Source organism: Camellia sinensis, chromosome 1 (genome assembly GCF_055761805.1).
Source record: "Camellia sinensis isolate YWXY chromosome 1, ASM5576180v1, whole genome shotgun sequence".
NCBI lineage: Eukaryota > Viridiplantae > Streptophyta > Magnoliopsida > Ericales > Theaceae > Camellia > Camellia sinensis.
The window spans coordinates 65371338-65385920 of NC_138961.1; the positions used below are offsets into that span (position 1 = coordinate 65371338).

The following is a 14583-nucleotide window of genomic DNA, read 5'->3' on the forward strand; positions in this document are numbered from 1 at the left end:
AAAAATATTTTTAAAAATTAATAAATACACAAAAATATGAAAAATGTACTGAATTTTTATTTTTTTTAATTTTTGGTATTTAGTGTATTTTTTAAAGATTTTTTTTTTACAAATATTATACTCTTTAAATGTATTTATATTAGCTGTGTCTAAAAATTCAAAAAAAAAGTACTAAAAATATTTAAAAAATTCATTAAAAAAATTAAAATACAAAAAATAAAGAAAGTAAATTTTCTGAAAACCAATCAAACAAAGTGTTTGTTTTAAGGAAAATTACTTTAACAATAGACCAGAAAAAAAAGGGGTAATGATACATCTCACTAAAAGTGGTGCTCTAAAGCACTACTAATGAGTTGGCAAACACTTTAACAAAAAAAAAAAAAAAGATACAAGCAGTGGGTTCTGTTCACTGTAGCATCACTAGTGATACTTTTAAAGCACCACTTTTAATGATCTCAAGCATTATTAAAAAAAAAATTATAAACACATGTAAATAAAATACCGTGGACTGCAAAGGAATCCCCCCTTTGTTTTATACCCGAAGTACCCTGGAAGCAGAGTTTTGGTGGAAGTCATGGATGGATAAATGGCCCATAATAATAATACATCCACAAAAGGACACAACACCAAAACATCAATTGTCCCTTTGTTTGCACTCCACTCACCTTCATTTTTTAGGAAAACTCCAAACGATACTTCCTACCTCCCTCCTCGAAACCTCATACGAACCTCACTCATTTTCTCTCTCCTACCTCTTAAAATTCACCCCCTTTATAAAGCCCTTCATCACTCCCGTTTTTTCCACTCATCCCCCAAACTTTGAATTTCAACTACAACCAAACCCACCAATCTTCCCTCTCTTAAACCCATAAATTTCAGTTTTTGAAAAAGAGAATTTGAACACACACACATACAAAGACTACTTGTTCTCTTCACTTCACTCAAAACAGAGTCTTTTCAATGGCCTCAGTTGTTGAATCCTCTGCTTTGGAACTCATTCGCCAACACCTTCTTGATGATTTTGCATTCACTGAGAACTTTGTCACAAATCTTGATCATCTTTCTAGTACTTCAAAATCCTACGAAACCCAGTTTTCTCAGAGCTCTGTTTCCGATTCCACTTCCTCTGAGCTGAAAAACACTCCTACTATTGTTAGTATTAATGATGATGGCGAGTTTCAGATACCCAATAACTTGGAATTGAAACCAGTCGAAGAAGAAATTGATCAGTTCGAGTTCAAGATAAAGCCCCAAATCATCAGCCCAAAGACCTCGAAGCTAAGCGACCGCAAGCCTTCCCTGAACATTTCGATTCCGGCAGCGGCGTTGGCGGCGAAGAACAAAATACAGGGGTCAGATTTGTGTGCCGCCGGGTCTCCGCCGCAGGCGGCGGATTCCTGCGAGAAAAGGCATTACAGGGGGGTGAGACGGCGGCCGTGGGGGAAATTCGCGGCGGAGATTCGAGACCCAAATCGGAAAGGGGCGAGGGTTTGGCTCGGGACCTTCGACACCGCCGTGGAGGCGGCAAAGGCGTATGATCGAGCGGCGTTCAAGCTCCGGGGAAGCAAGGCTATACTGAATTTCCCTCATGAGATTGAGAACTCGCTGGAATCTGACCCACCGGCGGAGACTTGCCGGAAAAGAGGGAGAGAGGAGGAGAGTGAAGAGAGGAGAAGTGTGGCGATTAAGAGGGAGAAATCGCCGGAATCTGACACCAAGACGGCGGAGAGTGGTTTCGCCGCTTGTCCGCTGACGCCGTCAAATTGGACGCCGTTTTGGGATTATGCTGATATGAAGGGTATTTTTGAGATTCCTCCGTTGTCTCCGTTATCACCCCACCCTTCTTTTGGATACTCACAACTTACAGTTATTTAACGGAGTTTACTAAATTAGGAGAGATTGGGTTTTGGACGTTTCTTAAGGCGTTTACTAAATCTAGCGAGACCCGACGACAAAACCCCTGAGGTGATAATTACATTGAATTATCCACCATAAAAAATTAAAAATTAAAAAAAAAAAAAAAGAAAGAGATATAGCTACACCTACTCATCCAGAAGAGAGAGAGAACTCTAGTGAGAGGAGAGAGGTGGTCTTATGCATGTACATATTAAGAGGTGGTGTGAAATTTTAGCTGTCTTCTGCTCCTTTCTTTGCATTTCATTATGCAATATTATAAATTTTTTGATTTATTTGTAGTAGATTAATGCAGTGCTATTTGCATGCATATAATGAAAAATTCATTATTTATTGTTTATCATTGTTCCTTATTTGCATGCATATAATGAAAGATTGGGATCCCTAACGCAATTATTGTGTTGGGATTAAATACTAGTAAATGGCGTGCAAACACTTGTGCCCAAAAATAAGTTTTTCTCATTTTTTTTTTTTTAAATTCTTTTGATGAATGAATAAAACCCTAATTTATAGCATTTTTTCCAACCTAATTTATTTTTTATATTAACATTATGGTTTCTCTGTAGAACAGAAAATGTTGCTAGGTGTTGTCCAGAGAGCTCCAACAAAACTTAAACCAATGTTGATGAGGGCTATAATTATTAAGAATAAGGACTATAACAATCACAAACCAATAGAGAGAATCAAACAAAACACAAAAAATTATATGGTTTAGAGTAAGCTTAGGTCTACCGTCAATCTCATAAGTAGTAACACTATTTTAAAATCAAAGTTAAATTTATTTTTTAAATTCAATGATATAATAATGTACTAAAATATTCAAGACAATTCTTTTTCATGTATTCTGTAATTACCAACTAATTATCTCTTTTACATATTACTAATTTTAAAAAATAGATTTAGAAAGCGGACGTCTATACTATTTTTGGGACAAATTACATTAATAGTCCCTGTATTTTAGTACTTGTAATTTTGGTTCCTGTAATTTCAATTGATTCAATTTTGACTCAAAATTTATGATTTTGTCTCAACTTAATTCAATTGATTGCAATTGTTAACATTTTTTAATGAACAATAAACATATAAGTGGCATATATAATGTTTTTAGGGATAAAATTATAAACTTGCTCAATTTAGTGAGTTAATTTCAATCAATTTAATAATAATTTTTAGTCAAAAATACTAACGATATTATTAATTGGATACAATTTAAAATTAATGGTCAAAATTGAGACATTTGAAAATATAAGGATTAAAATAATATAAGAACAAAATATAATAACTATTATTGTAATTTGCCCTCATTATTATCATCATTATTATTATTATTATTATTATTTTTTTTTTTTTTTTTTTTTTTACGTTATGATCAATAGTAAGTGTCTAAAAAACTACAATATTTGTATCTCTGCATCTATCACCAAAATCCAACCTATTTCAATAACTAATCTCACATAAACAATATATAAGGGTATATATATAAGGGTGTTTGGGAGGAGGATTGAACTAAAATAATTTATTAAAAAATAAAATAGGTTAAAATAGTTAATAAAATAAAATATTATATCTAATTTATAATTATTTTATATTTTTTCTCATAACTATCAAATCAAGTATAAAAATAAAAAATCAAAAAAAAGCAACCAACTTCTCAACATAACTTCTTTTAGACAAACTATAAGATGGTTAAAAATCAAATAATCATTAAAATAGTCAACTTCTCAAATAAGACCGTAATAATGAAAGAGTTTTACCAAAACAAGACAAACCAAATTCAACTCTAGGTATATAACGTCCTTAATGATACCGTTTTGAAAAATTTTAGTATACACGTTCTTTAAAAAATGTGTATTATATATATTTTTAATTATGTTATTTTTTTTCTATAGTTATAATTAATTTTTTTCTTTAGTTATGATAATATTTTACTTATGACTTATGAGATCTTTAATTGTACTTCATGTGATGTTTGGTTATAATTTTTTTTTAATTTTTTAATTTTTTTTAGTTATGATTCAAATAATATGAAATCATGTTATTTTCTTCAATTATTATAAGGTGCATATAGTGTACTCTTTAAAGGGTGTATACCATAGTGTTTCCTAAGAAAAAATTCTAATATACACCTTTAAAAAGGGTGTACTATATGCACTTCTAATTATGTCATTTTCTTCTTTAATTATGATATTATTTTAATTATGACTTATAAATTCTTTAATTATGTTTTATTATGTTTAATTAAGATACTTTTTATTTTTTTAATTATGACTTAAAAATATAAAATCATATCAATTTTTTTCTTAATTGTAAAATGCATATATCACAAACCTGTTGAGATGTGTGTACCAATTTAGTTTGACAAAACGTTCGTCCTGGTCTAGTGTCAGTCTTTGAGATAACATTAAAAACCTCCTATTTTTCAAGGGACTGACCTACACTCTTTTTGTTTAAAGAAATATATATATATATATATATATAAAAGAAATGAGTATGAAATATCATACGATCTCAACTCCAAACACAATTGAGGGTGAGTATAGGTTGGGTTAATTTTGGTTGGATTTAAGCTTGAAACCAAAACTAATTGGAGTTAGTTTGAGTAAGAACAGCCGTTCCACTTAATTAATATTTTTGATTTATAAATACTCATTATAAAAACAAAATTTTGGAACAAAAATAGTTTGTAAAATATTTGGTACAATTACCAAAAAAAAAAATTTAAAAAAAATTCTTAAGATTTGAACCTTGCAACAAAATAAACCTGAGTTTTTAATTTTGTTAATTTAAATCAAACTCTTTTGATTTGTTTTCAATATAAATCATTCACTTATTTTTGTTAAGTAAAATCAATGGAAAAAGAATATTTTAGTCATTAAATATTTAAAATATAATTTTTTTATTGAGTTTAATGACTAAAATATCTTCTTTTTTAATTAATTTTACTTAATAAAAATAGACAAAAGGTTTAAATTGAAAATAAATAAAAAATTTAGAGTTTCAGTTAACAAAATTAAAAATTCAGAGTTTATTTTGTTACGAGGGTCAAATTTTAGAATTTCTTTTTATAATTTCCCCAAATATTTTATATTACATGATTAAGTGCAACAAAGTTCATCACAACAAATGGAAACAACTAGTTTTTTTTTTTTTTTTACTGGCAAAATGGAAACAACCAATTTATATGAAGATGTGTGTTCCAAATATAACATTTATGTAATTGTGGGGATATATTTTCTGAGTACCAACACGTGGCAAGGTGACGCCGACGTGTCAGTCGAGGTGCCACGTGTCTTGGTCGTTGTGCCAAGGTCATCTCGGCTAGGCCGAGGTTGCCTCCGAAGATATCGGAATCCGAGATAAGCGGATAAGGGACAAGAGTCCTAGAATGAAGAGGGAACTCAACTTGGATATGGACAAGAGTCCTAGATTGGAAGAAGACTTCAGTTTGGGTAAAGATAAAACTCTTAGAGAGTTTATCTTAATCCCACTGGAAGTCCCAGATTAGTAGTAATCCTAAGTTCATTAGGGCCAGGCTCCTATTGGGACTAGGATTGTATTGGCTATAAAAGAGAGGCACCCCCATGGGTCTAAGGTATGCTTTTGATACTCAAGCTTGTGAGTTTAGTACTTGATTTATCTTTGAGAGATATACTGACTTGATCGTCGGAGTGCCCCGGGTGGTCGAAACCACCATGGGATTCTTATATTTCTGTTACGGGTCAGTCAGATGCCATCTATTCTGCCAGTGCTCTCCAGCTGGTTACTAAGCGGGCACTGTGGTCGAAAAATTACCCATATAGTAATATAATATATATATATATATATATATTTATATTTGGTTTTTGATTAGTCCGAACTAGCACGAGAGAATGGCCAAAAAAAAAAAAAAAAAAACTAGCACGTGAATTTAACCAATTCAATCCAAAATCAAACCGTCTCTTCACACACACACACACACATATATATATATATATATTCAAATTAGTTTGAAAATTGAACAAATCTAATTGGATTGATCATTTTTAAACACAAAATCGAATTGTGTCTCTTCAAGAATCGAATCAACTCAACCCACAAAAATCTATTAGTTTAGTTTACGAGTTTTTCATCTAATTTTCCAACCCTATATATATTCTAAATACAGTAATGATACAGAGCCCGAATATAGGGGCTCGAAATTAGGGAGAAGAAAGAGGAGGAGGAGGAGGAGGAGGAGGAAAATTTATAAGGAGGTAGTTGTGAATTGAAATAGGCTCCATTTTGAATGAAAGGGTGTAACCTTTCATGGTGTCTTTTTGTTTTAAAGGAAGGGTCAAACCTCCATTTGAATGAAAATGTGCAAACCTTTCATGGTGTCTCTTTATTTTAAAGGAAGGGGTATGTCCCTGCTTCATACCTTTTCTATTCAAATTGAATAGGTGCCAACAAAGCCTATATAAAGGCAGCCCCATTCCAATTTTGATTGATTCCGAAAATTCATTTTTCTTGCCTTCATTTTGCTCTCTTGCGTCCTTTATTCTTCATATTATTTTAGGGTAATTTTTAGAGAGTTAGAACACAGGTTTGGTTCGCCGAACAAATTGTTTGGAGACTACTACAATTTGTGAAGATCATTGTATCCTGGGAAATAGACACCACTCAACCGTAAGCACCGTAACGGGGCGAATCTGTCTTAAGGACAGAGTGTCACACACTCGACTTGGTCTTTAAATTATTAATTCGGTTCAACAAAATAAATTCTGTAAGTTTTATTTTATTTTGTTTGAATTATTTTAAGTTATTTTATTTACACAGAAGATTGTCCCAACAATCTTAAGACAGATTCGAATTATTCTGTTTACAGAATTTTTCGTTTGTTTCCCTTTTTTCATTCTTCGTAAATAATTTCGGAAGAAAATTATTTTCTGTGAATTTACAAAATAATATTCTGGTTGGAAAAACAAATAGTGATTATATGCTATTTGATAGATAGTAGTAATATATTGTCTCTTTTCTTTGACAACAACTAGTAGTACGATCCTGGTGTCATTAACAATTCAGAATATATTTTTGTGAAATTTTTTCAAAAATTAATTTTGGGTTTTAGAAATTATTTTCTGAGTTTTCATTACTTAAAATTCTGTTTTAGTATTTTAATTATTGAAGTGCTATAGAAATTAATTTTCTGTGTGGAATTAATTTGGTTGAATAAAATTTTATTTTATTTCCAAATTAATTGAAAAATAAAAGTTATTTTCTTATTTCTTTTATTTTACAAAATTTAATTTCTTGTGTGGAATTAATTTGGTTAAATAAAATTTTATTTTATTTCCAAATTAATTGAAAAATAAAAGTTATAGTTTTATTTCTTTTATTTTACAGAATTTAATTTTCTGTGTGGAATTAATTTGTTTAAATAAAATTTTATTTTATTTTCAAATTAATTGGAAAATAAAAGTTACATTCTTGTTTCTTTTATTTTTACAGAATTTAATTCTGTGAATTTGGTTTATTTTTTTGTGTAGTGTAAATTCTAATTCTAATTTTGTTTTATATATTAGAATTGATGGCTATTGAAACTAATGCCCAAACAAGTACTATTGTGGTGGCTGCAATGACGCCAACCCCCTCTCCTGTGGTGATAGTGCCAATAAATCATAGAGAAAAGCCAGAGAAGTTCTTAGGAACTGACTTTAAAAGATGGCAACAGAAAATGTTGTTCTATCTTACAACTCTGAACCTAGCTCGTTTCCTCTGTGAAGATGCTCCTATCCTGAAAGAGGATGAAACCGACCGGCAAGTGGTTGCTGCGGTTGATACTTGGAAACATGCCGATTTCCTTTGCCGGAATTACGTCTTGAACGGACTTGACAACACATTATACAACGTCTACAGTCCAATCAAGACAGCAAAGGAACTTTAGGAATCGTTGGAGAAAAAGTACAAACCGGAAGATGCCGGCTCAAAGAAATTTGTGGTTGGCAGATTCCTGAATTTTGTAATGGTTGATTCAAAAACTGTGATCAGTCAAGCTCAAGATTTCCAACTCATTCTGCATGACATTCATGCAGAAGGCATGTCTCTCAATGAATCCTTCCAAGTTGCAGCCTTAATTGAAAAATTACCAAAAGGCTGGAAGGAATTCAATAACTACCTCAAACACAAGCGCAAAGAAATTTCTATGGACGAATTAATTGTGCGTTTAAGGATTGAGGAGGACAACCACAATTCTGAAAAGCGAGCTGGTAAGTATCCTATGGAGTCTAAGGCAAATGTGGTGGAACATGCTTCAAAAACTAAGAAACAAAAGTCTTCTGGAGAAAGTTCATCACAAGACTCTAAAGGGGGGGATAATAAAAAGTACAAGTTTAATGGCAAATGTTACATCTGTGACAAAGAGGGACATCGGGCCAAAGATTCCCGTAGCAAAGGCAAAATCAAAAGAAGAACAAGTAAGAAGCCTGCTCAAGCCCATATGACCGAAGTGGACAATGTTTCCAATGGTGTCGATGACATCAATCTTTCTGCAGTTGTTTCCGAGGCAAATCTTGTCGGAAATCTTAAAGAATGGTGGATGGACACTGGTGCTACTCGCCATATTTGTGCCAACAAAAAGATGTTCACATCTTATTCTATAGTGGACAATGGTGAACAACTTTTTATGGGCAACTCCTCAACTTCCAAAGTTGAAGGACAAGGAAAGATTGTTCTTAAGATGACATCAGGAAAGGAATTCACTCTCAACAATGTGCTGCATGTACCGGACATTCGCAAGAATCTTGTTTCCGGATCTTTGTTGAGTAAGAATGGGTTTAGGCTAGTATTTGAGAGTGATAAATTTGTACTTACAAAGAATGTGATGTATGTAGGAAAAGATTACATGTCTGATGGCCTTTTCAAGTTAAATGTAATGACTGCTGTACCCTCAGTTATTAATAATACTACATCTTCTTCTTACTTGCTTGAGTCTTCAAATTTATGGTATGGTAGACTAGGACATGTTAATTATGGATCTTTGTGTAGATTAATTAATATGGAATGCTTACCTAAATTTAACATTGATTCAAATCATAAATGTGAAATTTGCGTTGAGGCAAAATTATCTAAAACTCCTTTTCATTCAATTGAAAGAAGTACGGAACCACTTGAATTAATTCATAGTGACATTTGTGATTTTAAATCAATTCAAACTAGAGGTGGGAAAAAGTATTTTATCACTTTTATAGATAACTATACTAGATATAGTTATGTTTATTTAATTCGAACCAAGGATGAAGCTTAAGAAACTTTCATTCAATATAAGAATGAAGTTGAAAATCAACTTGATAAGAAAATCAAGAAACTTAGAAGTGATAGAGGTGGTGAATATGAATCACCTTTTGGTGAATTTTGTAAAGAACATGGAATAATTCATCAAACCACCGCTCCTTACTCACCTCAGCAAAATGGAATTGCTGAAAGGAAAAATAAGACTTTAAAAGAAATGATGAATGTCATGTTAATCAGTTCTGGATTACCTCAGAACTTGTGGGGAGAAACAATACTTTCTGCTAATTATATTTTAAATAAAGTACCCTGAAAGAAAGTGAATCAAACACCTTATGAAATGTGGCATGATAGAGTACCATCCTACAAATACTTAAAAGTGTAGGGGTGTTTGGCTAAAGTGGCTATTCCTAGTCCTAAAAAGACTAAGATAGGTCCTAAGACCATTGATTGCATTTTCATTGGTTATGCCAAGAATAGTAGTGCATATCGATTTTTGATTCATAAATCAGAACATTCCGAAATGCATGTAAATACTATTATTGAGTCTCGGAATGCATCATTCTTTGAACATATATTTCCAAAGAAGACTGGACAAGAGACTAGTACTAATAACAGATCTTTAGATGCTATTACTAGTCAGGATCAAGAACATGATCAAGAACAAGAGTTAGATCAAAATGAGGAAAAGGAACTTAGGCGTAGTAAACGTGCTAGAACCTCAAAATCTTTTGGTCCAGATTTTCTAACATATTTGTTAGAAAATGAGCCTTTAACTTTTAAAGATGCTATGTCCAGTCCTGAAGCTCCTTTATGGAAAGAAGCTGTCAACAGTGAAATTGAATCCATTTTGCAAAATCACACTTGGGAATTAGTGGACTTGCCACCAGGTTGTAAACCTCTTGGATACAAGTGGATTTTCAAACGAAAATTGAAAGCGGATGGATCAATAGACAAATACAAGGCAAGATTTGCAGTCAAAGGTTTTAGACAAAAAGAAGGTCTAGATTACTTTGGCACATACTCACCGGTTACTAGAATAACATCCATTAGAATGCTAATTGCCATTGTATCTCTATACAATCTAGAAATTCATCAAATGGATGTTAAAACCGCTTTCTTAAATGGTGAGTTAAATGAAGAAATTTACATGGAACAACCAGAAGGGTTTTCTGTTCCAGGGAAAGAAAAGAAAGTGTGTAAATTGGTTAAATCATTATATGGTTTAAAACAAGCGCCAAAGCAATGGCATGAGAAATTTGACAAGGCAATGATGTCAAATGGATTTAAAATTAATGAGTGTGACAAATGTGTTTATATTAAAAACACAAATAAAGGTTATGTCATTGTATGTCTTTTATGTAGATGATATGCTCATCATTGGTAGTAATGATGACATGATTAAAACTACCAAGAAAATATTGAATAAACATTTTGATATGAAGGACACGGGCATTGCTGATGTAATACTTGGTATAAAAATTACCAAAACATCAGAAGGATATGCTTTGTCACAATCTCATTACATTGAGAAAATACTTGACAAATTCAGCAAAGATGATGATCATCTTGCTAGAACTCCTGTAGATGTTAATTTGTATCTTTCTAAGAATGTACAGGAAAGTATTTCTCAATTAGAGTATGCCCAAATTATTGGAAGCTTAATGTACTTGATGAACTGCACTCGCCCAGATATAGCTTATGTAGTAAGTAAATTAAGTAGATATACGAGTAATCCGGGAGTAGAACACTGGAAAGCAATTATAAGGGTTCTTAGATATCTCCAATTTACTTGTAACATTGGGCTTAATTATACTAGATATCCAGCAGTACTTGAAGGATACTGTGATGCAAATTGGATATCGGATACAAGAGACTCAAAGTCCACTAGTGGGTATGTCTTTACTCTTGGTGGGGCGGCTGTATCTTGGAAATCTTCCAAACAGACTTGTATTGCTAGGTCTACTATGGAATCTGAATTCATAGCTTTAGACAAAGCAGGGGAAGAGGCAGAATGGCTTCGCTACTTCCTTGAAGATATTCCAATATGGCCAAAATCGGTGCTTGCTATATGCATACATTGTGATAGTCAATCATCAATTGGTAGAGCACAGAGTCATATGTATAACGGTAAGTCTCGACACATTCGTCGTCGACATAATACCGTAAGACAACTACTCTCTAATGGAATTATGTCCATTGAATATGTTAAGTCTAAAGACAACATAGCGGATCCACTAACCAAAGGGTTAGCAAGAGAGTTAGTTGAGAATTCATCGTGGGGAATGGGACTAAAGCCTATTTAATAAGAGTTACCACAACGGCAACCCAACCTAGTTGACTGGAGATCCCAAGATCTAGGTTCAAAGGGACAACCGAGTTGTGAATGACTCAGAAGGATCACTGGGGATTCTAACTCCTATCCATTTCTATGATGAAATAGTGATGTCTGCAGCATTTTAGGTTAAGTAATACTTTTAATGATTCTTATATCTAGGTATATCTAGTGGAGTATGACAGAATACTCTTCATAAGAATCACCTATATGAGTGTGAACTGGGCCGGTTCTATGAGATTTGTGAAGGGCTACAATTCTCTAGAGCACTCATGAAAGACCAGGTTGTTCAGGGCCAAAATGAACACAATAGTGAGAACTAAACTGTGTCTAGAGATATACTGTGTGAGTTCTATTGTCTTGATTTACACAAACGGCTGAACAGTTCAAGACATCATGTTCACTGGTTAGCTAGTAAATCCGATAGTGTCTCACAAGGGAAGGTTCAAAGCCAAAAGCTACCTATCCTTTGCAGAATATTTCTAATTTCTGTACTCTCTGCATTTACATCATGTTGTTGCATTTTCTCTCTGTCAATTTCATTCATGTGGGAGATTGTTGGAAAATTTATAAAGAGGTAGTTGTGAATTGAAATAGACTCCATTTTGAATGAAAGGGTGTAACCTTTCATGGTGTCTTTTTGTTTTAAAGGAAGGGTCAAACCTCCATTTGAATGAAAGGGTACAAACCTTTCATAGTGTCTCTTTATTTTAAAGGAAGGGGTATGTCCCTTCTTCATACCTTTTCTATTCAAATTGAATAGGTGCCAACAAAGCCTATATAAAGGCAGCCCCATTCCAATTTTGATTGATTCCGAAAATTCATTTTCCTTGCCTTCATTTTGCTCTCTTGCGTCATTTATTCTTCATATTATTTTAGGGTAATTTTCAAAGAGTTAGAACACAGGTTTGGTTCGCCAAACAAATTGTTTGGAGTGCTACTACAATTTGTGAAGATCATTGTATCTTGGGAGATAGACGCCACTCAACCGTAAGCACCGTAACGGGGCGAATCTGTCTTAAGGACAAAGTGTCACACACTCGACTTGATCTTTAAAATATTAATTCGGTTCAACAAAATAAATTCTGTAAGTTTTATTTTATTTTGTTTGAATTATTTTAAGATATTTTATTTACACAGAAGATTGTTCCAACACTCGATTGGAGAGGCCAACAAAATCGGGCGGAGGTGGAGGTGGAGGCGGAGGCGGCAGCGAGCGGAGGCAGAGGTGTGTAGACACCCCATTTTTGACCGACCTTAAGACTCAGACATCGCCGATTGAGCGCTCGGTGACGTTGCATATCGTGCTCGTTCAGAAGTCTCAGAGTCGCGGCCGTGAGCCCTGCCTCCGGATTTCCGAACCCTCTTCTGTGCCTTGTCTCGGTTTGCGAACCAGACTCGATTTTCTCTGTTTCTTTTCCTGAGGGGAGGGAGAGGTCCTTTAGACCATCTCTCAGTGGCCGTGGGCTACATTTGGTGGCCGTAGGCCATTTTGCCCATTTCGGAGCCCAGTTTCTGATTTTTTTTCGGGACCGTTGGCCGTGTGCCTCGGTTCGGGACCGCTTAACCATCTCTGTTTGCTCTAAATTTTGGCATACATCTTATTTGCTCCCTTTTGAGGGACACTGGGGTCTAAGAAACCCACTTCGTGGCCGAACGCCACTTTTGGTGCTTAGCAGCCCATTTTCGGGACCTCGAACTGCGTGTTTTGGCCCCCGAGCATTCGTTTTGCATTGGTTTTCGTTCATTTTTGGCAGGTGCCTCTGTTTCATCACCAAGAAGGTCACTGGAAGGTGGGAGGCCAGCAATTATCTTGGCAACCAGTTATATTCCATTTTCGCCCTCCGGTACCCGTTTTTCTCGCTTCCGAGCCAACGTTGAACACCTTGGGGCCACTTTCTTGAACTTTCAACCACATATTTGTAATGTACACACATGGGAGGACCCTAAAATCATATGGCCAGCCGCTAATGTTTCCTGACCCTTTTGAACCCCTCCTTCCGAGCTAATGTTGAACACCTTGGAGCCACTTTCTTCAACCCCAAACCACATATTTGTGTTGTACACACATGGGAGGATCCTAATATCATATGGCCGGCCACTATTTCCATTTAACCCTTTTGAACCCCTCTTGAAAATGGCTTGTTCTCTCTCCTGTTTTAGAGTTTCCAAATTCGAACCACAGGGTTGTGATGAGGAGACCTGGGAGGCCACCTTTTTGTCATGGCCGACCACTAATTAAACTTGGCCTTTTTGACCCTTGGCCGGCCGGCTAGGGGAGGTGGCCGGCCGGCCACCTGCAGCAAAAGTAATGGGCCGGCCATGTTCCTCTCTCCTTCCACTTTACAGCTGTGCAGCTGTTTCCCCCAGAAAATATCTATATCCGGGGGATATTTTGTGGGGGAACAAGAGGCTTCATTTTGGCTCCACTTTGGCTAGACTCTTCTCTCTCTCTCTCTTGGATATTGCTGGCCTCCCAACTCAAGAAAAGGGGTTACAAGAGTTGCTTGGAGGAGATACATGCATAGCACCCCATTTCCTTCAAGTTTTGGGCTCCATTTCTTCATCATCTTCAAGCTCTACCATCACCCCTCCATTCCAGCAGCAAGGGGAAGAATTCCAGTAGCTTAGAGTCACCAAATCTGGTCCAAGAAGCAACAAAAGTGTTGGTCTTCAAAGGTAAGTCCAATTGCCCTCATTTCTAGCTCATTTTTGCACCATCTCTAAGCCATACATGCTTGCTGATTTGAGCTCCGACCAAAACTGAAAGTAGCCTTATTTTAAGCTCATTTTCTTGTTTCATTAAGGACTCAAGCCTGTTTGAGGCCCCCATATTGCACTTGCTTCAATATCCCTCTTTTGGTCCCCATTCTTGCATGCTTTGGCAGCCCATTATGCTTCCATTTTTGGACGATTTAAAGGCCTAGAGATGGCCTTATTTTGACCTTATTAACATGTTTTATTAAGGGTCTTTGCTTGTTTGATGAATATTTTGCATACTTTGTGTTATAGCCTCTTTTGGGCCTCATTTTGCATTGCATTTCTAGCATGTTTGTATACTGTTTTTGGGTTTTTATAGTTCTGTAAAT

General features: G+C 34.7%; 1 protein-coding gene across 1 annotated transcript; it reads left to right on the plus strand.

The window, feature by feature from the left end:
* The first annotated feature begins 569 nt into the window (after nucleotides 1–569).
* On the plus strand, nucleotides 570–2254 carry LOC114289421 (ethylene-responsive transcription factor 5). The gene has a single exon (XM_028233147.2). It carries the CDS (start codon nucleotides 961–963, stop codon nucleotides 1873–1875), a length of 915 nt encoding a protein of 304 aa, XP_028088948.2. The 5' UTR covers nucleotides 570–960; the 3' UTR covers nucleotides 1876–2254.
* The last annotated feature ends 12329 nt before the right edge of the window (nucleotides 2255–14583 follow it).

What these genes read in the sequence shown, in the direction of transcription:
- LOC114289421 (XM_028233147.2), top strand. Translation starts at nt 961, where the DNA reads ATGGCCTCAGTTGTTGAATCCTCTGCTTTGGAACTCATTCGCCAACAC.